General features: G+C 38.3%; 1 protein-coding gene and 1 long non-coding RNA gene across 12 annotated transcripts in view; one reads left to right on the forward strand and one right to left on the reverse strand.

Moving 5' to 3' along the window:
* The first annotated feature begins 2102 nt into the window (after window positions 1-2102).
* Epha6 (Eph receptor A6) overlaps window positions 2103-22137 on the forward strand; it is a 951337-nt gene continuing 931302 nt past the window's right edge. Inside the window, exon 1 of the mRNA NM_001419529.1 lies at window positions 2103-2856. Within this exon, the coding sequence (NP_001406458.1) occupies window positions 2472-2856 (385 nt within the window). The 5' untranslated portion in view covers window positions 2103-2471. The remainder of the gene's footprint in view (window positions 2857-22137) is intronic.
* On the reverse strand, window positions 8768-21719 carry LOC120095545 (uncharacterized). Of its 11 annotated transcripts, none has more exons than XR_005491085.2 (7): window positions 21665-21691; window positions 21474-21550; window positions 20617-20724; window positions 20181-20297; window positions 17562-17692; window positions 16995-17093; window positions 8768-8945 (listed from the first exon to the last, which is right to left on the reverse strand). It is a non-coding gene; the product is annotated as an uncharacterized LOC120095545 (long non-coding RNA). The 11 variants fall into 11 exon arrangements; XR_010056104.1 differs by having other exon boundaries at window positions 21470-21550; window positions 21665-21681; XR_010056098.1 differs by having other exon boundaries at window positions 8768-8918; window positions 21474-21698.

The following is a 22137-nucleotide window of genomic DNA, read 5'->3' on the forward strand; positions in this document are numbered from 1 at the left end:
TCCTTTTTTTCCTTTTCATTTGAATCACTCCCATCTAATATGATTTGAAGTAAAGCTTCTTATGTTTTCACTGTTTATAATTAACTCGTTCAAATTCAAGATGGAAATTAAGCATGAAAACTTGGATTTAGATGTTCGTTTACTGTTCTTTTTTTTATTAATCATTCCATTCGTTTACATCTCACGTGATATCCTACTTCCCGGTTACTCCTTAGATGTTCGTTTACAAATACCATACTGATATTATGTTAATTTTTCCACTACTCGAATGTACAAAAGAATTATTATTTAGAATCCATCCACCAGCATAGTCATTAAGCACTCTGAAAACATTAGTTAGACAGAATGCCGAGTGGTGTACTCGTGAAGATTTTTATTTTACACCTGAGTTAGTAAAGCAAATTGAATTTACAAGTACCTATGTCGTTAGTTAATATCAGTAACACTGGAAAAATGAGTAGTGAAATCAGATTACCCGACTGTAAACAGGGATATAGGAACTCCATCTTTGTAGGTGTGATTTGCATACATTTAAATTGGCATGCGCATCTTTGAAAACAAGATGGGTTTGAACTCATAATTAGCATGAAAGTGGCCACCAATCAGAAAGTGTCATTACACTCTGGGTCCCACTTGCATGTTGCATTACTCTTTTGGATTCTGGGCTTCCCTTGCTCCTCTCTCATTCCCTTCTGATTGACTGTAAGTCATGGACTGAAATCCTTTAACTAGGATGCGAGCCACAAACGCCACTGGGCAGCATGGGAATCCAAGGAAACCTTCTTTCATTTTCTAACATCCCTGCTAAAATTTTGACCCAACCTTAAGTTCCTGACATAACTATTCCCGACCTGAACCCATCAGAAAAATATCCTTCCAATCTGTACAAATTAGCTTCACTTTTCTCCAGTGTCATCACGAAAAAAAAAAATCCAATATCCCCTTCCTAGTGCCTTTGAAGACATTAAAAAAAATAAGAAAACCTTACTCAAGCTTGATAATTTGTTCCTCTTCAATAAAGAAAACGACAACGACGTTAACGAATCTATTACAGAAAATCCAACGCCACTGATGAGCGACTAACAAACATTCTAAGTTTAACCTGAAAACATCCTTCTGCTTTTTCTGCAGGTTTAGCCTCCTCTTTGCTCTTCCACCTGCTAGCAGTGGAGGAATTTTTGTTGTCTACTAACCCCCTCTAGCGCCGAATTGACTGCACCCGAGCCACAGCTGCTGCCAGACGGGAGATCGCGGGGCTCCACCGAGCTCAGCAGCGCTCTAGGGCCCTGCCCTCCACGCACCCTTTTCGGCCAGCAGCAGGGCTACAGCTTGGAGACTGCAGGTGGCAACATCCCTTCCTATCAGCTAGTCCTGTGCCTCGGTCCAGGGCGGGGTTCCACCAAGTAAGTAGCCAGTGAACCGGCTGAGGAGCGCCCCGACCTGGGAAACAGAGGGTGTTGAGAAGGGGCATCTCGAGCAAGGAGAGCGCACCGTCCGCCGCGCGCTGCCTTCGACTTAGCCACGCATCGCTCAGACCTTGGGCTGCTCCCAGCTTCTAGCCCGACGCCGCGGCGGAACAGCGGGCTATCCAGGCCCTTGGAAGCCGGGCACCAAAGCTGCTGTGATGATGCTAATGACCTCCAGGGCGAAGTCGCCACCTTCTGCGGATGCAAAGATCTGGGGGAACGGAGGCTCCGGGCACCAGTAGACTTCCAGCCCGCAGTGACTCCTCTCAATAACCTCTTCTCTCCCTATGCTTTCCAAGGATTCAGGACAGGAGAGGTGGCCGCAAATCTCGGTGGCCAAGTTTGGGAGGATGGCACTCAGACACGTCAGGGCTGACCACTACCTTCGCCAAGCTGTGCCCGGGGCCAGGAGCGCTGACCTGCGACCCTCACCCTTTCTGGTAGCAGAAATGTCTTGAAGGGAAAGGTGGTGTCCAGAACTGACAGCACATCGTTACATGGGGGAGGGGAGGGCGCAAGTGTTTTGGGGGACTAAGGTAGCTTCAGTGATATCCAATAAACCGCTGCTACGGCCGGGGGGCGGCGCAGATGCCGCCGAGTCGGTGGTCACGAAGCGACACTCAGCCCAGGCCACACAGTCAAGAGGCTGAGTGTTCAGTCCGCCCCTCCTTTGGACCACTTGAGATCCCGCTGAGCCTCGTTCTCGGGTTTCTGAGACACCAGACACAGGAAAGTTCTGGATGCCCAGGCTACCCTTGCAATCTGCTGTGCCTCCTCTGATCTGGGCTCTGCAAGTGCCCACTTGGGTCCAAAGAGGCACTTGGGTCCCCAGAACTGCACCTTCACTACCCGCCCGGATGTCCCTACCCACCCCCAGGAACCTCCTAGAGGCACCCTCCCCCGTCCACCATCCCCTCCCCCAAACTACAGCCTGAGCTCGCTCTTGCGCGCGCGCTCTCCTGGGCCCAAGTGAATAGTCCTAGCTCGAGCGGGACACGGTGGTGGATGCAATTCCCCTCGCCTCCAGCCGCCAGGAGCTCTCCGGCGGCGCAGGCAGCATCGTCCCCTCAAGCAGCCGCTCCTGCACCTGGGCAGCCTGGACCCTCGTGCCCTGCTCACGGGGCCTCGCGCGGGGGGCGCCCCGGGACTTCCCCTGCGGACCGGGTGGAGGAGGAAGAGGAGGAGGAGGAAGAAGAGGGCTTGGTTCAGGACCCCCACCCCACTAGGAACACCTGGCTTCGCTGCTGCGGCCACTTCTTTTTAAGGAGGAGAAGAGAACCAGCGAGAGCCATGGGGGGCTGCGAAGTCCGGGAATTTCTTTTGCAATTTGGTTTCTTCTTGCCCCTGCTGACAGCTTGGACCGGCGACTGCAGTCACGTCTCCAACCAAGGTAAGGGACAAACGGAAGGGTCGGAGGAGGAGGAAGGTGCCTTGAGTACACTTGTCCACTACTGCAGGGAACTTCTTCCCTGGGTTAGCTCCTCTGGACTTGGCCCCTGAGTTCTAGAGAGCCTTGATTAGACCACCCGGGACCAGCGTCCCTCGGGGGGGCTTTGATCGCTTCTGTCTCGAATTCTTTCCGAAGCTCATAACATCCTCAGCACTTGGGGTCCTTCCTGGCAGCTGCCTGGTTGCTCCCACTTGCACAGTCTCAGTCTCCACCGGGGGTCTAGCTTCATGGCACAGACCTAACTGCTTCTTGGAGATCTTTCGCTAAAAGGCAACGTGTGGATTCTCCTCCACAGCAGCTTAAAAGAAAGGTCATGGCTCCCTCTTTAGCCTATACACCTGTAACCAATCATCAGTCTGTTTTCCTCCCGTAAAGACGGGTCGACCTTATCCTATCTTAGTTTCTGAACTCTACCATTCACTTCCTCGAATTATCTTGCAAGAACTGGGCAGACAACGTGTTAAATCTGAAATTCCAATTTATGACTATCCGGCTCATCGAGTCTAGTTGCCGAGCAATTTTCAGAGGACTTTATCAGTGGGTAGTGGTAACGGGAGGGTAACTACTGTGTGAGAAAACATGAGAAGCATGGAAAGTATTTGAGTATTTTCTGTTTTTCCACTCACTCATCCTTCCATGAGATGTATCCCTTTGGATCCCTGCTGTCAATGTTTAAAGGTATAAAAAAAAAAAAATCACCTGCATGTTCTAAATTGATTTTACACTAGGTATCAAACAGCCATAAAAGTTTTCCAGCAGGTACCTGACTGGATGCTCTCACAGATACAGTAGGATCATCAGTATGTCACCTGTTAGCAAGGACTCTCTACGCAGACTTCAAATATAATACAGTTTTGATCAATTATATTCTCCATTTAATATGTAGGATATGTGTGCAATGGTCTAGAGAACATTTTCTGAAAGTACAAATAGAGGTCAGATCATAGTGTGCTTTGTGCAGGATAGGTAGGAGGTTGAGAGAAGGCAAGCCAAACGACGAAGGCTTACTTTTGTTATACTTGCATATGGCCTTATTATTTTATCAGGAAAGGAAATAATCTTTCAGAAACAGCATTCAGACATTCCTCTTTATAAACGACACTATTAGTATATTTTACTTATTACTTTTATCTCACAAAATGCAATCACAAATATTTATTTCCTTGGGAAGCACATATTATCCCTGTGAGTTTGACACATCATATAAGTGACGGCTATAATTCCATAATCTTCGACAGCAATATATCTTCAGACTGATTACCTCATTTGGACTTTTGGTAATAATTACCAGGAAGTAGTTTAGTTTACTACCCTGAAAATACAAAGACTCTTTAAAATAATATAAAATTATTTACTTGCCCTTTTATTTGGAAGGAAAACAATTTTAAGAATGACAATAGATGTTTTTAATACTGAAACTATCATCTATCGGAATTAAAAAATGTATGTGGTTTGAGATTCAAGTTTACTACAAAGTTTGAAGTGATTCCAGTCTGGATTTTTCTGAATAGTTAATGCCTCTAAATAATTATGTAAGTCAGCACGAATTCTAGGCCCTGGCTTGATTCGAACAAATAAAACATCCCCTGAACTAAAGCGCTATTCTACTGAAGCATGTCACATTATAATATATATATCTCAAATGCAAGAGCCTAGTCGTGGAGTTTTTTAACCTCTTAGATTTATTTTTTATTTTCTTCTTTGTCTTAATGAATTTTAATAATTTTTAACCTAAAGTAAATAGGAAATATCTGGAACTTATTGTTTGTTTCACTTAGCTTGACTTAATGGTTGGGAGTATTTCCCAGGTATCCTATCATTTAAATCCCAGGTTATTAGAGATTACCAAATAAAACTTTAAATTTGAGTTTGTAGTAATATAATAAAAATACAAGTATATACTTACTAGTACTCAAAAATAAAGTTGGATAAAATTTAGTTTGTTCTCCAATGCAAAATTTCAAAATATGATCACATTTTTATCAGTAATAAGCGTTATTAGCAATACTGTGATGATTAGAGACTTTGCCTGGCAAACTTAAGAGGATATTCTAATATTAAAATAATCATACAAATCAATAATAAATTATCAGCCTTCTATATACTACTCTTCGGAGTATTTCAGAGTAAGTTTCTGAACTTATAATTTCATAGAGACAGCAAATTGAACATTAACTAAATTAAATATTATCTGCAATGTAGAGTGTTACAGAATTATATGAACAGCACAAAATGATACAAGTAAAATTTGCATTTTATTATAATAGATATAAATATGTCAGATATGTGATTAATACTTAATTTTTAGCAAATACTTTTCACATTGCTCATGATTATATCAATCTTTTATCTTTGAAACCTGCTATTTTATATAGAGCAACTTTTCATTTTTCTATAACCTTCCTTCCTGATTAAGGACATTCACAAAATGAAATGTCATTGCTGTGTTTCTATTTTTACCAAATGATTATATATAAAATCCTTCATGGCTGAATACATTGGATTCACCCTCTGACCTCCTACCCCATCTTAAATCCTAAGCCAGGGTCAAACAATGGTGCTGACAAGAAGTGAACCACCTCCCACTTCAGATCAACCTAAGGGAAACCTCACTGTAGAGATGGCTTCCTGCCTTGAAACTGACTGTAGAGCTCTGTTCTGTAAAGACAAAATAAATCAGATTGCATCTTTCTTTCTACTACCATCACTCCATCGTCCTTTGAATCAATATGAAAGTAATGGTCCTTCCTACGTCACTTCATGTGATTAAGCAGAAAAATGATTTGAATTAGACTGTCGCTCACATGCCACTATTTTCTCTTGTTTTTTTTTTTTTAAATCACATCATCTTCGTGGTATCAGCAATTTTTATTTTAAAACTTACATTTTAATCTCTGAATATATATAACCTTGCATCTACTTAATAGTGAATATAAAACCAAGCTTGCTTCATGTTTAAGTTAAGCAAGTATATCAATTATAGTGGTACTGGCCATCAGGGGTCTATTTATTCAAAGATTGCTCTCCTGAATGAGTTGATGCGTCTCTTGAGGTGCTCATGTTTATAAAAATAATCAATTGCACAGAAAATAATTCATTAAGTCGGCTTGTTTGGCTAGGTGAAACAGTGAATTTATTTTATTATCCCTAATGTAGCAAGACAATCCTGGACAAACTCAAGTATAAGGTAGTCATGGCACTAGTTGATTTTGTTAATTTATAAGTGATGGTAAAAAATTGGAAGTTGTGTGTAAAGATAAGTAAACATGTTAAAGCAGAAAATATCTGTATGAAAAGCAATGGTCTAACATTAGTTGTCCTGCAGTAAGAGATCATTCATGAATTGTTAAAAACAGAAGAAATTAGTTATTATAAAAGTTAGCTGAATTAAGGTGATTAGATAATTTGCAGACAATATGAAGTATCCTTCAAGATAGGTAAAGATCATTTTCACAGATGAACTATGGATGAGTATACAGAAGTCTGTGATGATTGCCACAAGTCCTCTTGTAATATATAACTATATACATACAACGTAGAAATTGACTTTGTTATAAATAGGAGGTCCAATCTGTTGTTGTTATTGATAACATCTGATATGGAAAGATAAAGTATTCTTTTACTGATTCCAGAGTGATCATCTGGTTCTGTAGATTGTTTGCTCTGGGTTAAAAATAAACTATATCGGAAAACTTAGGATTGCACAGAAACAGTGACTACCTCATTAAAGTTATGTCCTCTAAACTGAAAGAAACATAAATAAAAAGTATTACAAACTGGTATAGTGTATTGTCTATTTTATGCTAATTTCCTAATGGGTTAAATAATATTTTAAATATGCTCAATAAGATAACGTATAAGATTTTTGATCCAAAAGACCACACAACAAATCCTGTAGCTCTCTACAAATTTGTTCTCTCTCCTCGCCAGCCCCTCCCTCTCCTGGTCCCACACAAATATTTTCACTATATGTATCCATTTGTTGCAAATAGTAAAAGATTCTACTTAAAATTCAACATCACAACATTCATAGAAGTCTCCATCTCTTCTTGGCAGTCTAGACACTGTAGGCATCAATACAAATGGTTAAATAATGAAAATAATGGGATTCGGGTTTTTAAATAATATAAAATTGATTACATGTCTATAAAAATCAAATAAACTTAGAATATATAAATATATCATTATTTTTAAAAATAATGATGCAAAAAAAGTATCACTGTTTTCACTGCTATATCTTGAGCATTGCTTTTAGAATGTAAAGTTTAGTGATAGGCAAGATGGGTCAGGAATGGAGAGTGTATGCTGAAGGATGGGAGTCATTTGTAATTTCATATTCATAGTGCTTATGCGTCTGTCCACCTGGGCCACCTGCATGTACATACATGTATACATTCATACATGTACACATAATAAAAATAATAAATTAACAAAAATTCCCAGTTTCTAATAAAAGAGTAAATTACCAAATATAAAATTAAAAAAAAATAAAACAACACCTAAAAAGTAACTGTTAGATGGTGAAGAAACATTAGAGATGGGTAGGTATATTCTTTTCCCTCCATACAACCTAGGAAAATAATAATTAAAAAGCTCAAAACAGGATGGATCCCCACATCAGGAATTTCCCGGGTGGCCCTTCCTTCAGTCTCTGCTCCATTTTTTGTCCCTGTTCTTCCTTTGGACAAGAACATTTCTGGGTTAAAAACTTCCCTCAACTTTGTGCCTTTCCACTGGAGGTGATCTCTATAAGATCTATCTCCCCTTCTTGGCCTTAGAGGATAGATGTGGGATGGGGAATTTCTGGAAGGGTACCCAGGAAGTATGATACAATTTGAGTTGTAAACGAATGAATGATTAATAAAAAAATTAAAAATGTTCCTAACCAAAAAAATGTAAACTAATAAAAAGATTAATAAAAAATAACTCAGAACAAATTGGAGAAAGCAACAGAATAAAGAGTCATGGGACCACTGTGGTCCATTAAATGAGAGTTTTGAAAGGGCCTGTGTTCAGGTGACATTTAAGCCTCATTCTCAGGGAAGAGAAACAATTTGTTCGGGGTAAGGAGTAAATTAATACTAGAGGGAAATGATTTGTTTTGTTTTATTTTGGGTTTCTTTTATATTTTTTATTACTTTTATTGCTTTTACAGTCCAGTCATCAACCCCACCCCCCAGCGGCCAGCGTCTGCCCTCTGACTGTTCTTCACTCTATTTCTCCTCCCCCAACTCCCACCCACCCAATGCTATGACTCCCCACTCCCTGGAGCCTCAAGTCTCTTAGGGTTAGGTGCATCTTTTCTCATGGAGGGCAGACCAGGCAGTCCTCTGCTGTATATTTGTGTTGTGGGCGTAAAGACGTATATTCTTCATATATGAAAAACTGAGTCCAGTGTAACTGGAATTTACTGAGCCAAGAAAGGAATTGTGAAAGTATAGCTTGAAAAACAGTAAACAGACTTAATGGATGAAAAAAGTGAGACAGAGTGAGAAGCCACGCTCTAATATCATCTCAGGTAAAATAGACCATGGAGGATCTATCGTCTATCGCAAGAGCAAAGAGATAGCTGGAGGCTTGCAAGAGCCCAAGTAGCAATCTGGACTTTCGAGGGGATCGCTGTGACAGCCTGGCCCAGAACAGCGGAAATGGAGATGGGCAGCATGTAGAATTTGAAGAATTAGTTAATGGGAAAAGATTATTCCAACAGAGAAATAAATATGCATATTCAGCATCCCCATTGTAGTTTTCGAAATCTGAATTATATGTTGTATTATCTCCCATTTAGTGGGATTGCTTTGTGATTTTTCATAATCGATGGGTTAAGAGGAATCAAACAAAACCAAAATAGTTCACTCATTTCCCATTTATTTTCAGTTCAAACTGACTAACATAAAAGAACAATCACGAGACTAAGCAGCGCTCCTCCATGGCCTTGCAGCATGTCCTGCCTCCAGCTTCCCTCCCTGTTTGCGCTCCTGTCCTGATTTCATTCAATGGAACTGATATGGAAGAGTAAAAGAAATAACCTTTAAAAAAAGAATAATTATAAAATTAAGAATTTCCAAATAATAGCTATAATAAATAAAATGTATGCAAGAATAAATTAAATGTATACTTCCAGGTTAAATCATGTTGAATTATATTTGATGAGACCGAGGTTTTTCCTTCCATGTTTCTGCAACACTTGAGAATAACTAACAACTATGTAAATTAGATCTACAATTAGAGACTTTAAGTATAACAATTGTCTAAGGAGTGACATCTTTTGTAACTGAAATTTTATTATAGATATAATAAAGAGGCAAACAAAAGACCCTTCAGCAACATATCAAACAACGTAGAGATGTGAACAATGCTGAACGTGGCACTGTGTTTTTAGTTTGATTTATTTGTTTAGGATATTGCTCTCTTTGTAGCACAGGATGACCTAGAAATTTGTAGCTCAGACTCACCTTAGACTTGCCGCATTTCTACAAAATCAGCCTCTCAATACTGGAGTTATAGTAATGTATGACCTGGGGTAGGGGCTCCGAAAATAAGCTTTTTGGCTTCTTCTTGATATGACACATGGAACAAAATACTATGATCTATGGCTCTTCGTTTCTGAAAATATAACTATCTCTTAACGAAAAATAACATTAGTTAAAACTCATTATGGCAAATCCTTTCTATGGTCCATTTCTTTGAAATTGAAGTGTACTTAGATAGTGTTTACCTCGTGAAAGACAAGTTAAAATAATTAGACATCACTGTGTGTGAGGACTTAAAGCTGAGCAAATTGTGAGATCTGATTGCACAGAATCAAACCTGATTGTAACACATTCTTCATGAAAACATGGCTGTGTGCAGCGGTCTGCGTGTTCTCCTGTAAAATAAAGCCCCTGCTGGCCGTGAACACTTCAGAGCTCCAGCAGACTAAAGAAGGTTCACTATTATGTTGACTACTCTATATGCTCTGTTTAATCAAGGAATAGTTGTAAAGAGACCTTAATTTTTACTTAACAAACACAAACATTTGGCGTGTCATATCACCAGTATGGCAAATTACCTACCATGATTTAAAAATCAGTAAAACTTAGAATGCTCCAGTTTTATTGTGATTTTTTATGACTGTGCTAGAACTGCAGTCAGTGAGGGGACAGAGACTTCTTTTTTTTTTTTTTTTTTGGAGCTGGGGACCGAACCCAGGGCCTTGCGCTTCCTAGGCAAGTGCTCTACCACTGAGCTAAATCCCCAACCCCAGGACAGAGACTTCTTGTCTTCCTCTATTGCTCTATAATAATTTCATTTTATAGATTCAACAAAATGTGGTCCATTAGGGTTATTAAAATAACATTTTGCTAGTTTGTTTAGTAAAAAAGTACAATTGTAAGAACATTCGTAGTATTCACTAGTTTATGGCCAGAAATCTATGGGCACAACTTTTTCTGGAAATTTTCAACGATCTTATTAGCTCAACGGTCGAATTGAAAGAATTTGAGCTAATGTTTTAAAGTTTTCAGTAGGTTTATTAAAGCTAAGGCATAGTTTCTATAAACTGCTACCAAGACATATAGTAGCTTTTTTATATATTTCTATTGTGAACTTCTAAAGTAATTATTTATTGACATGAATAGCAAGCTATAAATATGCAATCTGCTCAATGTTTGTTACTTAGATACGAACTATATGTTTCTTACATCTTGAGAAGCACAAGTATATCCTGCAACATTTCTGTTACTGTTCAAACATTTCTGTTCAAAAATAAGCACGCATTCAAATTTAAAATACACTATTGATGCTATGCCTCCCCACAATGTTGAGTCCAAGAACTACAAAATTTACAACCCAGTCCCAGACTTCAGAGAGGTTAAGATTCAACTAATCCTGGCTAGAGAGAAGACTCAGTGGTTAAGGGAACTTTCTGCTCTTACAGGAGACTGGAGTTCTGTTCTCAACACTCTATTGGTTAAAAAAATCCCCTCTATTTCTAGTTTCACGAGAACCAGCATCCTCTCCTGTCCTTTGCAGGGACTAGGGATGCATACACATAAGAGTTACAGCATTCACATACAGAAAATCAAATTAATCTAAATATTTACCCAATAAACTTATTTAAGCATCAACTTATAACACTAAGCCTGTGTATTTAATGGTGATGAAGCTCTGGACTCTTTAGAAAGATAAAATGTGCTCTTCTCAAAGATCCATAAGATAATATACGAAAGCAGTGAAAACAAGGAGACGATTAATACGCTGGGGATGACCATATATTCGGCATGAGCTGGGGACTATGTGAATAAAATGTGCCCTCACTCTGAGCCCATTGCCATCAAATCAGAGAGATGTTCAGGCATCAGTGCCCTATAGATGGGCCATAAGAAGGGATATAAATAAACAAATAACATGCTTTTGCAAGCACAGGATGTGGCTGTGACTCACTGATCAGAACATGTCACTTTCAGTATCTGAAATAGATAATGAGGCTGGAACTTTCATGGGGATCACAGTTTTTAAGTAATTTTGAAGTATCTTGTCTGCATTTGAAGACTGAACCTCACTGTACAGTTAAAGTGGAGCCATTACCATGTAGATTGTTCTATGGCTTAGCCCGAGTGTGCAGCTGATTACTGTACGGTTAGATTTGACTTTTCCTTAAACTTTTAGATCCGACTTTTCACGGCTTTTATATTTAATTCTAAGACTGACTATAGAATACAAAACACATTTTTTAAAAATTTTTCACAAATGACATGTATAGCTGGCTGTTGATGGCTTATCTTTGCATGAATACAAAAGTAGCAATATCTGAATTGTTTTCCATGATAGCAAATATATGAATAAGATGTTTCTTTAGTGCTGGGGGATGCCTGCATGGAAAAGTCCTTTCTGAACAAGTATGAACACTTTATGTTTAAGGTCCCCAGAATCCATGTATAGTCTGTTTCTGTTTCTCATGCATCTGTAACTCCACTGCTAGGAACAAGAGATAAGAAGACCATGAGTCTCACTTGTCAGAGAGCTCCAGGTTCCATGGGATCTGTTGAGAAAAATAAGGATGGTAGGAAGAATGGAAAGAGTGAGGAAAACTAAGGGAGTGAAGAAAAAACTATGAAGAACAATAAAGAAAGTTATCTCAATATCAACACACATTTGTCCACATACACACATGTACACAGCATACACATGCATACACCCACATGTACACACACACACACACACACACACACACACCACAGGATGAGAGAGAGAGAGAGAGGAGAGAGAGAGAGAGAGAGAGAGAGAGAGAGAGAGAGAGAGAGAGAGAGAGAGAAACTTCAAGAGCCAGGGATGGTTGTTTAAATGAGTAAACCTGCTGTTTTGGGGAGCAGAGGCACAGTACTGCCAGACCTGGTTACAGAGATGATCCTGTCTCAAAACAAACGAACAAACAAACGTTTCTTCAAACTCCTGTCACCAATCTTCATGTCTTCTTTTCCTACTTCATGGTTACTTCTTCCTTCCTAACTTTGTTAAGACTTTAGTTTTTAGCAGTGCTTTAGAAGGTTGGATTTGCAGGTATAGTCTAAATATTTTCTTTTGGAAGTTTACTTACCATTTGATAGATTCTGTATTTTGTATTTGAAAAAATATGCCTTTAGAAGCACGTAGAAGTAAAAATTGCTGCCAGAACTTGGTATTTTTGAACAGAAGAAATCAACTGCAGATTACCCATGATTAGCTTCTGACATTTAGATTTGTACATTTAGAATGTCAAAAAGCACGGAAAACTCCTAATCTACCTTTTAAATTATAATAATATTCCTTATTTTCTAACATTTCCAGTATTATACTATCTTTATTTTTTCATAAAAATATTTTTCTAAATAATAAAATTTATTATAGACTTTTTTCATATACATGATAGATATAAATAATTAATTGTAAAACAACATGTATCTTATTAAGGCAGATGAATATGCAAGCTTCTATGTTTGTTCATGTAACTAGACTTTGCTGAGTTGAAGTTTTCAGAGTATTGACACTTTAAATTTAAACACTTACTGTATACTCTTATGCACACACAATTATAGAAACAGCCCTCTCCCCGACAATGGTCTCACCTTTCAAATGCACCCTAGCCTCAGTTAAAAGTTCTTTTTTTGATGTAGCTGAAGAATCCAGGAAACATTGAGCCTGAAAAACTGAGGACAAACAGCCAATTTCCACCTCACTATATTTGACATTGCATGGCCTGTTGTCCAACTCTTTTTTTTTTTCATGCAGTTTGCAACATTAGTCATCAACTGTCTCTTGAAAATATGAATGTGTTCTAGGCCAAAGCAAAAGGAAGGTGCAGTTCATACAATTTGGCCATTTTTTTTTCGGAGCTGGGGACTGAACCCAGGGCCTTGCGCTTGCTAGGCAAGCGCTCTACCACTGAGCCAAATCCCCAACCCCTACTTTGGCCATTTTTTAAATCTCTGTTCTGAAATTGAAATGATTACGAAAGTTCAGATTTTAGGTTCCCATTCTTTTTTTTTCTCCATCTTTATTAAATTGGGTATTTCTTATTTACATTTACACTTGGTGGATGTTTAACATTCATCTCAGCAATCCCTTCAGTTGGTTGGTGATGGTTTCATTTTTGTATTATTCTCTGACTACCAACAGTGATGGCTTCTGAATAGAAACTGAATGATTCTCCTATTAGACACTTTTATTCCTATTGAGATACGCTTCTGAAGACCTATGCTCACATTGTCGTATAGGTAATAGAAGTGAAATGTCCATTTGCCAGTCACCAAATACCAGTAGCTTATGTGTGAATGTCAGTTCTTTGTGAGAGGTCAGTGACAGCCAGTAAAACTTATTCTTAGGAGGGGTTACATCTTATCAGTTTAAATCTGAATCGACTCAAATCCACTTATCTAACAGCCCAGGAAGAAGAATGGCTACCTGCTTGATTAATATTTGTAGGAAAGAAGAAGAAAGGTAGGCTTAAGCCCAGTTGAAATGCTTATTACAGAATCCAGATTATAGATTATGGATGAAACAAAAGCATGCTTATATGCCTCTTTGGTGTAATAACATACTGCTCTCAAGCCAATATTCTGCATATTGAAAAGATAAAAAGGTGACCCAAACCATAACAAATCTCACAATTCCTCACCCAGACCTGCCAACTGGGATTTCTGTGTCCAGTTTTACTCCTAACGCTGTCCAGCTGAGCAAGCTGTCCTTGCGAGGAAATGCATCAACATGGCTGAAAGAAGTTTTGAGAATTTAAGTAGGAATTTAAGATAACTTTCCATAGAAAAGTTAGTGTCATTTGCTAGACATCATTACTTGAGAATCTGTATGCTGGGGCACATTACAGTTCCACAGAGTGATCTGTATTGGTCTTGTTCTCAGTTAAGTGTCCAAGGCTTTTGTCTCCCTTGCAGGAGATTGGACCTAAAGCCTCTCTTTTGCATAATTATGCCACTGAACTATACTGCAGTGCATTTTTCTGATGTGTGATGTGTTTTTTTCTGGTGTTTAATGTGTAGCAATCTTTTTCCTATCATTTAGTTCATTTTCTTCATATATTACAGCTTTGGGTTAATGTATTACGCCTCAGCGTGTGCCCCGACGGCAAGCATTTCTTTTCGTGTTACATTCTAGAAACCAATTAAGCAGAATGTTGAAAAATATCCGTACAGTTGAATTTATTACTTTCCACTTTTATGAATTTAGTTTTTTTTAAATGGCAAGAAAAAGACAGGGGAAGATTTATTTGCCTGTAAATAAGCATTTTAGGTTGGAGTCATATTTATGAAATGACAAATTTGGAATCAAATTATATAATCTGAGATGGGAGGAACTTCTGAGAGATGACTTCATTTGTCTGAAATAATTTTTGAATGATGCTTTCTACATAGATGAAAGTGGCCACGTTTTTTTGTTTTTTTGTTTTTTTGTTTTTTGTTTTTTTGTTTTTTTTGTTTTTTGTTTTTTTTGGAGCTGAGGACCGAACCCAGGGCCTTGCGCTTGCTAGGCAAGCGCTCTACCACTGAGCTAAATCCCCAACCCCCACGTTTTTCTTTTTAGAGTAGTTGGGGAAATCTGTGTTGTTGTTAAAAAGATTATTGAAGTAGACAAGAGAATAATGAAAGAAGCCTTGTAACAGAGTGAGTCTGATGGAGACTAGCCAAGGAGACAGTATTAAGAGGATGGTTAGGATTGCCATATTTGAGACAGGGATTTGTGGGGGAGGGCTCCTGTACTTTTATCTGCTGTCCCCACCACAATGATCATCAGAATAGCAGCATTATGTTACACTCTGACACCCCCACAAAGATATCTAAGGACATCACAACTATAGCTTAGTGATACTTTTCATTTTTTATTTCCTTTTTTCTTTTTTATTAATATTCCATTCATTTACATCTCAATTGATCACCCACTTCCTTTAGCCTCTATGTGGGTGATTCCCCCACTAACCCATCCTGTCCCTCTCTGCCACTCCAGCCTCCTCCTATACTGGGGCATCATAAGGACTAGACTTTGTCCTGCTTGGGAACTCAAACCTGCTGCTGGGTCAGGAATTTTGGTTTTATCTGGTCCAATGTCCCTAATTTCCCTACAGAAAGGAGCATGCATCTACTTAATGTGACAACAACCTCCGAGGAAATTTACAGAGGTCAACGAAATTGGGTCGGAAAACAGATTTCCGTACACTCTCATTAGCAGGCTCTGCTCATTGATTATACTCCCCTTTTATATCTAGGTGTTGGGAATGATCCTAGCTTAAATTTAGAGTGCTGTATAAGAGGGCACACGAGGCCTGCTGACCAAACACCACACCTTTCTTGCTGCGTTGACAATGTTATTTCACAAGAATATTTAGCAATTTCTATTAAAAGTTATGGTATCCATAGATTTTTTTAACTGTTAGGGATTATGGAAGATTTGTTTTATATTGTTCACATATTATAGAAAAAAGGGGTACAATTATGGTGTGTTCTTATATTTGTAGAGGGGAATATAGTCCTTGGTTGCTATTCTGCTCAACTATTGATAATTTTAAGCATTTTACATTCGATAATTTAAGAGATCTACTTCTCAAAACAGTATGGATAGGAGTCGAGAGTGTAAACCAGTTGGTGCTGGAAGCACAAACATGAGGCCATGAATTTGGATCACCAGTGTAAAAGTTAGGTGTGGAGACGTGTCCATAACCTGAGCACTGAGACAAGAGAATTCTAGGGAAACACTGGCAAGACAGTTCCAGCACAATCATCAGGCTCCAGGTTCAGCTGAGAGACTCCACATATAAGGTAGAAGAATGATTGAGAAGGAGACACAGCACAGGTCCTGGCTTCTACATGCATAGATGTGTATAAGCACACACACATGAAAACACACGGAATCTATGCAGTAGATAAAGTGTCTTCCAAATTCATGTGGCTAGGAATAATCTGAAATTCTTGTCGCTTTGTTATTACAACATTCTAATTTGAGGACTTAAATCTTTATAGAGCACCCAGTGTGGCATACAGGAAGTGGGAGCAGTTTTGAATCAAATTTTGTCCTTTAATTGAAGTTAATGATTTACGCCTACAATTTGAAAGTAGTTTACATGATTGTCCCAGGTCCTCTGTTGCTTCCTCTCTTGGTTTTGGTGCCTGTGCAGATGGCAGATGTGGGGCTGAGAGGAAGAGAGAGGTGGGAGAGGGAAGGGACCAGTATAACTTAGGTTACTTTACCTACAGTGTTATGTTCTTTCCTTACTAGATTACAGCCAGTGTTGTGAAAAGAGCCATAACTTTAAGACTGTGCTTTTCTAGTGATATATATGTATATATATATGTGTGTGTGTGTGTGTGTGTGTATATATATGTGTGTGTGTATATATATGTGTGTGTGTATATATGTGTATATATGTGTGTGTGTATATATGTGTATATATATGTGTGTGTGTATATGTGTATATATATATGTGTGTGTGTATATATATATATATATATATATCAGAATTTTGAAATATATCCTGTGTAAGTCTGCTATACAGGGAAAATCAATCATAATGTACACTGGAACATGTACTGGGTAGTGCCTGTCTCTGTACTTACAGGGACGGATTCACTGAAACCCAGCAGCATCTTTTCCACTCAGCAGCCACTCTTTACGTGTACTCGTGAAAACACATCCACAATGGAGGGTTTGAACAACTAGGAAAGGAAATAAAAAACCAAATTATTTCTGACTATCCATATTGATTTTATTCTACCACTTTATCATGTTTTAAGATCAAATTTAAGTAAGATAAAAAAATCTGTACTTATTTTGCTAATGCAGTTTTCATCAACAATAATTTATGTGGAAGTTAATCAAGCAAATTAATAACCAGAAAGAACTAGATGAGAAAGAAAATTTCACACAACTGCTAGAATTTACAAAATGCAAAGAAATTAAATTATTGAGTATTTTAATGTCTTATTGTAAATTCTGTCAGTATTTAAAAACCAATTTTAAAACTCAGGCACTTATATTATTGATCTATATTAGAAGAGACAAATTATTTTCAAAACCCTCTTTACAAAGTTAGTTTTCCTGAATTATATAAATTTGAGGTTTTACAAAAGCCAACGTTAGTAGTTACAATTTTAAGCAATATTGTCCTTTTAATGCCATCTTACCTGTGGGTAATATTATATTTTCCAGTGGAGAGGCCATTTGGCACATATATTTTTCTCTGCTGGTCATATTTATACTACACTTGATCTTAGCCAAAAGGCCGAGAAGCGATTGCTGGTCATATTTATAACAACTGTTGGATAGATTAAAACTGTTAAGTACTGCATCTGCATAATCCATCTTGATTAAGGGTATACAGATATATATCTAAAAAATACATATAATATATATATATATATGTATATATATATATATATATATATGACTTACTATAAAATGTTTTCCAATGACAGGTTTATGAGGCAGATTCCAAATAATTGGATTAGTATGGCTGAGATACTATTTAGAACATTCATTTTTCATAATGATGGAGAGGTCTGTACCAGTTCTTCTAAATATATACCATGGCTACTACCTTGGTGGCTTTGAGAGACTCCCAGTGGTGGGAGCAGATGTGTGCTTGACTCTTTTCACTGGTCTTGGTGCCCTTTTCTTCCTCTTGTGTTGCTTTCTTCTCTCAGACTTTATCCATATATAGGATAGTCATGTATTTCTTCCCTCATTCCTTAATTTTTCAAAGTTACTCTTCAAGTGATGGTAGTGATATGTGAATAATGCTTTGGAACAAATAGTTTAGGACATTAATATTCAACTAGGATGGACTAATTCACTGAAATCATGAGGGAAACGTGTAAAAGCTTAAAGGAGTGATATATGTGGTTCTTAGGAAGGCACCAGGAGGATTAATTAAGTTATCTGGCTAAAATTTTCTTTTTCTCTGTGGCCTTGAGCAAATATTCTAAGTCTTCAAGCCACAGTTTGCACCTTGGTAAGATACTGACAGTCCTTGGAGGCTCTATTTTATAGGGCTGTAGTAGTGATGGAATATTGTTTGTCAAAATGTTTTGAACATTGCCAAGTACAGCCCAATTGTATTAGCTCATTTGGTTTCAGAGCTGTGCTAGAACATCTTCACACACTGTCGATCAAGACATTTAATCATTCATTCGGCATTTACTGAACAAACATTAATTGAATTCCAGAAACTGTGATTCATGTTAGCATTAAACAGGGAGCCATTCAGTCAAAAAAGGAGGAAAAAGAACTGAAGACTGGAGGGTAGGCAGTACAGAGGAGGAGTTGCTATGACGTGTGCTCAGGCTAGCTCCACCACACCTATTGACAAGGTGCCTGGCTCTGTGCTACCAAGGTAATGTACTGTCTTGGTTATGAAAGTAAATGAGGTAAAATGGAAAGAGACAGGGAAGTCAATTGTACATGGATTATACACACAAATTAACTTTACCTGAGGTGGTAGCAATGTTATTGAACTGTAACCATAATCTATGAAAGTATCTGAATGTATAGTCTTAGGCAGACATTATCACATCTCACTTTTGTAAATGAAGGGAGTGAGGCACTGAAAATTTGAGAGAATTAAAGAAGACTGTCTGTCTTAGTTACAGTTGTATTGCTGTGAAGAAACACCATGAACAAGGCAAGTTTTAAGGGAAAGTATTTAATTGGGGACTTGCTTAGAGTTTTGGAGGGCTAGTAAATAATTATCACATTGGGAAGCAGATGGACATGGTGCTAGAGCAGAAGTGGAGAGCTTTACATCCTGATCTGCAGGAAACAGAGAGGTAGGGAATGAGGAAGGGGAGGGGGATTGAGAGATTGATTGATGGACTGACTGACTGACTGATTGATTGATTGATTGATTGTTGATTGAGCGGGCCTGGTATGTGCTTTTGAAAGTTTAAACCTAACCCTCAGGGACATACTTCTTTCAATAAGGCCTTACATCTTCCAGAAAGGTCACGTTTCCTCCAACAAGGTCATACATCCTTCAACCAGAACACACTTCTTCTAACAAGAACATAATTTCTCCAACAAGAACCTACTTCCTCCAACAAGGACACATTTCCTCCAGCAAGGTCACAGTTCCTTCAACAAGCACATAATTCCTTTAACAAGGACACATTTCCTCCAACAAGGTCACACTTCTTCCAACAAGGACACACATTCTCCAAGGACACACCTCCTCCAACAAGGACATACCTTCTAAACAGTTCATCAGCTGGGGATTGAGCATGCAAATAAATGAACCTAAGAAAATCATTCTAAATCCAACCATCACACCTTCTGATAGGACAAAAAATATTTAAGAAGATATTGTGTAGTTATATAATTTGTACAAAAGGAGGTGAATGAAAAATGAAAATAATTGATATATTGGTCAGGAAGTAGAGGGGGCTATTCATAACTGCTCTCTCACAGAAGATATAGATATACTCTGAGTAATAAAGTTGTAGCCTAACAAATGAAAAGACTCCTTTAGTGGAAAGGAATGTTTCACAAACACAGAGAGGAAAGAAATAATCTAATAATTGAAATTCAGTATGTCAATTGCTCACTAGTAATCACATGCACAGTTTTTTTCTTTCTTAAATTTACTATAAATTGCAGATTAGATTATATAGAGACTAATCTTCAGAGAAGATTGTATCTGAAAAACATGGTTTATAATGGAGAAGTGTCAAACTTGAAGCATTTTTCAAAAAGGAGGAAAGCTGTTGTTGTAAAAATATAGAAAATAAAAAAGTATAGTTGTCTTTTACCTTGCTAGCTTCAGCACCGCAGTGTCCCAAGATGTCTGCTGGATATCTTGCCAGAAGCACACATTCCAATTCCTCGGCAGCACAGACCAGCTGCCCCACACTCCATTACACTTAAATCTGTAAATACACAGAGCAGAGTCTTAACATCACCTGCCATGGCTTCTTGCCCTCTCCCTCCTGTCTCTTCTTTTCTGTTCTAGTCTCCTCCTCTTCCTTCAAACTTCTTTCCTGCCCATCCTTCCTTCCCCTCCAATGACAGGCCTCCTTCTATCCTGTACTTGCCCCTCACCTGTATTTTACAAATTCAATGGGGAGAAGGTTCTGGAGAGGTCACTTGGCAGCTGTCCTTGGGGTAGTAGAATTAGCATCAAAATATAGATAACACCAGGACAAACCACAACAGAAAGTGAAACTGGGTGTTGTGATACACACTTACCAAGTCAAGAGAAGCTCAACATCAACGTCCACCTGAGAGGTCCTTCAAAAACTCTACAGTCAGTTTTGAATGCTCAGTCAGTAAACTGTATGGAATACGTGAGACTGCCTAAAATGAAAGTGTGACATTAAAAGGTAGAAAAGGCAATTTCAAGAAATGCATAGAGAGAAAGGGGCTAGCTTACATGTAGAAGGGTCTGGATGAAGCAGGATTTGGAGGGAGGTAAAACTGATGCAATCTTAATTAATCCTAAATTAACTTTTACTCAACTTTCATTTTTACCTTTCTTTCCTGTTGATGAAATATCCTGCCATTAGCAACTAAGTAGGAAAAAAGTATTTCTTCCACTCACAGTTCTAGGTAACAATCAATGGGGATAAAGAAGTCAGCATAGGAGAAGCCTGAGAAAACTGGTCAGATGACAACATAGCAGTGTATTAATGGATTCCTCCTAAGGCTCACCTCACTTTCTCCTCCCATTCCATCCAGCGCCCAGCCTATGAAATGGTGTTGTTGTTTTCAGGGTGGGCCTTCCCTCTTTAATTAATTCAACTAGAAAACTCCTCACAGCATGTCTATATGCCAACTTAATCCAGACAATTACTCATTTAGATTCTCTTTCCAGGTGTTTCTTTATTGTGTCAAGAGGACAATTAAAACTTAGCAAATTAACTCCATTCCTTGTCATCTTGACATACAGGTACATCACTTTAATCTATAGCCATCCGTCTCATGCTCATGTAATAGTGTAATATATAATCCGAGTATAAGTCCTCATAACCTTTAAACATTCTAACCCTTTAAATGTCCAAAATCTCATAAATGTTACTCTAAAAATTTAAAAGTTACATACTCACAATATGTCGTGGCACAAGTAAGCATTCATAGTCCAAAAACAAGGATCATGGAAAAGTTCAGAGCAATCAGATCAAACCTAAATCAAATTCCAACACAGAAAACACAAAATTCTGTAGTTTCATGTCAGGTATCCGGGGCTTATGATAAAATCAGTCAGGCTCTTGAATTGCACACAACCGTCCAGATCTACCTGCAGCATACGTAGACTCTCTTCAGCTGTCCATGAAGAGTATGCTGACATCTCCAGTGTTCTAGAATCTGCATTTCATTTCTGCATTCTAGAATCTTTCATTTTCATTTCTACAAAATAAACTAGCCATTCCCGTTAATTCTAATCTCACATATGTAATCTAGACACAGGAGGTATGTAGGAAATTCTTGCTAAAATATCACATAACAGGCCATTGCCCAGTTTCCTACAGAGTCCCTACCCCCACCTATGAAACCTCATTATCTCAGACTGCTACAGTCTGTTTTTTGATCACTTCCACCTTCCAGTGTCTCCCAGGGCTGGCCAATTATTCTCTGACAATGAGCTTACAAGTGTTTCTACTCCAAAGTTACAAACTCTCCCATGTTTCTTCTACAGAACCGGTCCAAAGGCTTAAAAGCCACACAATCAGGTTTATTAAAGCAATGACCCCACTTCTTATCTGTCTTAGT

Source organism: Rattus norvegicus, chromosome 11 (assembly GCF_036323735.1).
Source record: "Rattus norvegicus strain BN/NHsdMcwi chromosome 11, GRCr8, whole genome shotgun sequence".
Classification (NCBI taxonomy): domain Eukaryota; kingdom Metazoa; phylum Chordata; class Mammalia; order Rodentia; family Muridae; genus Rattus; species Rattus norvegicus.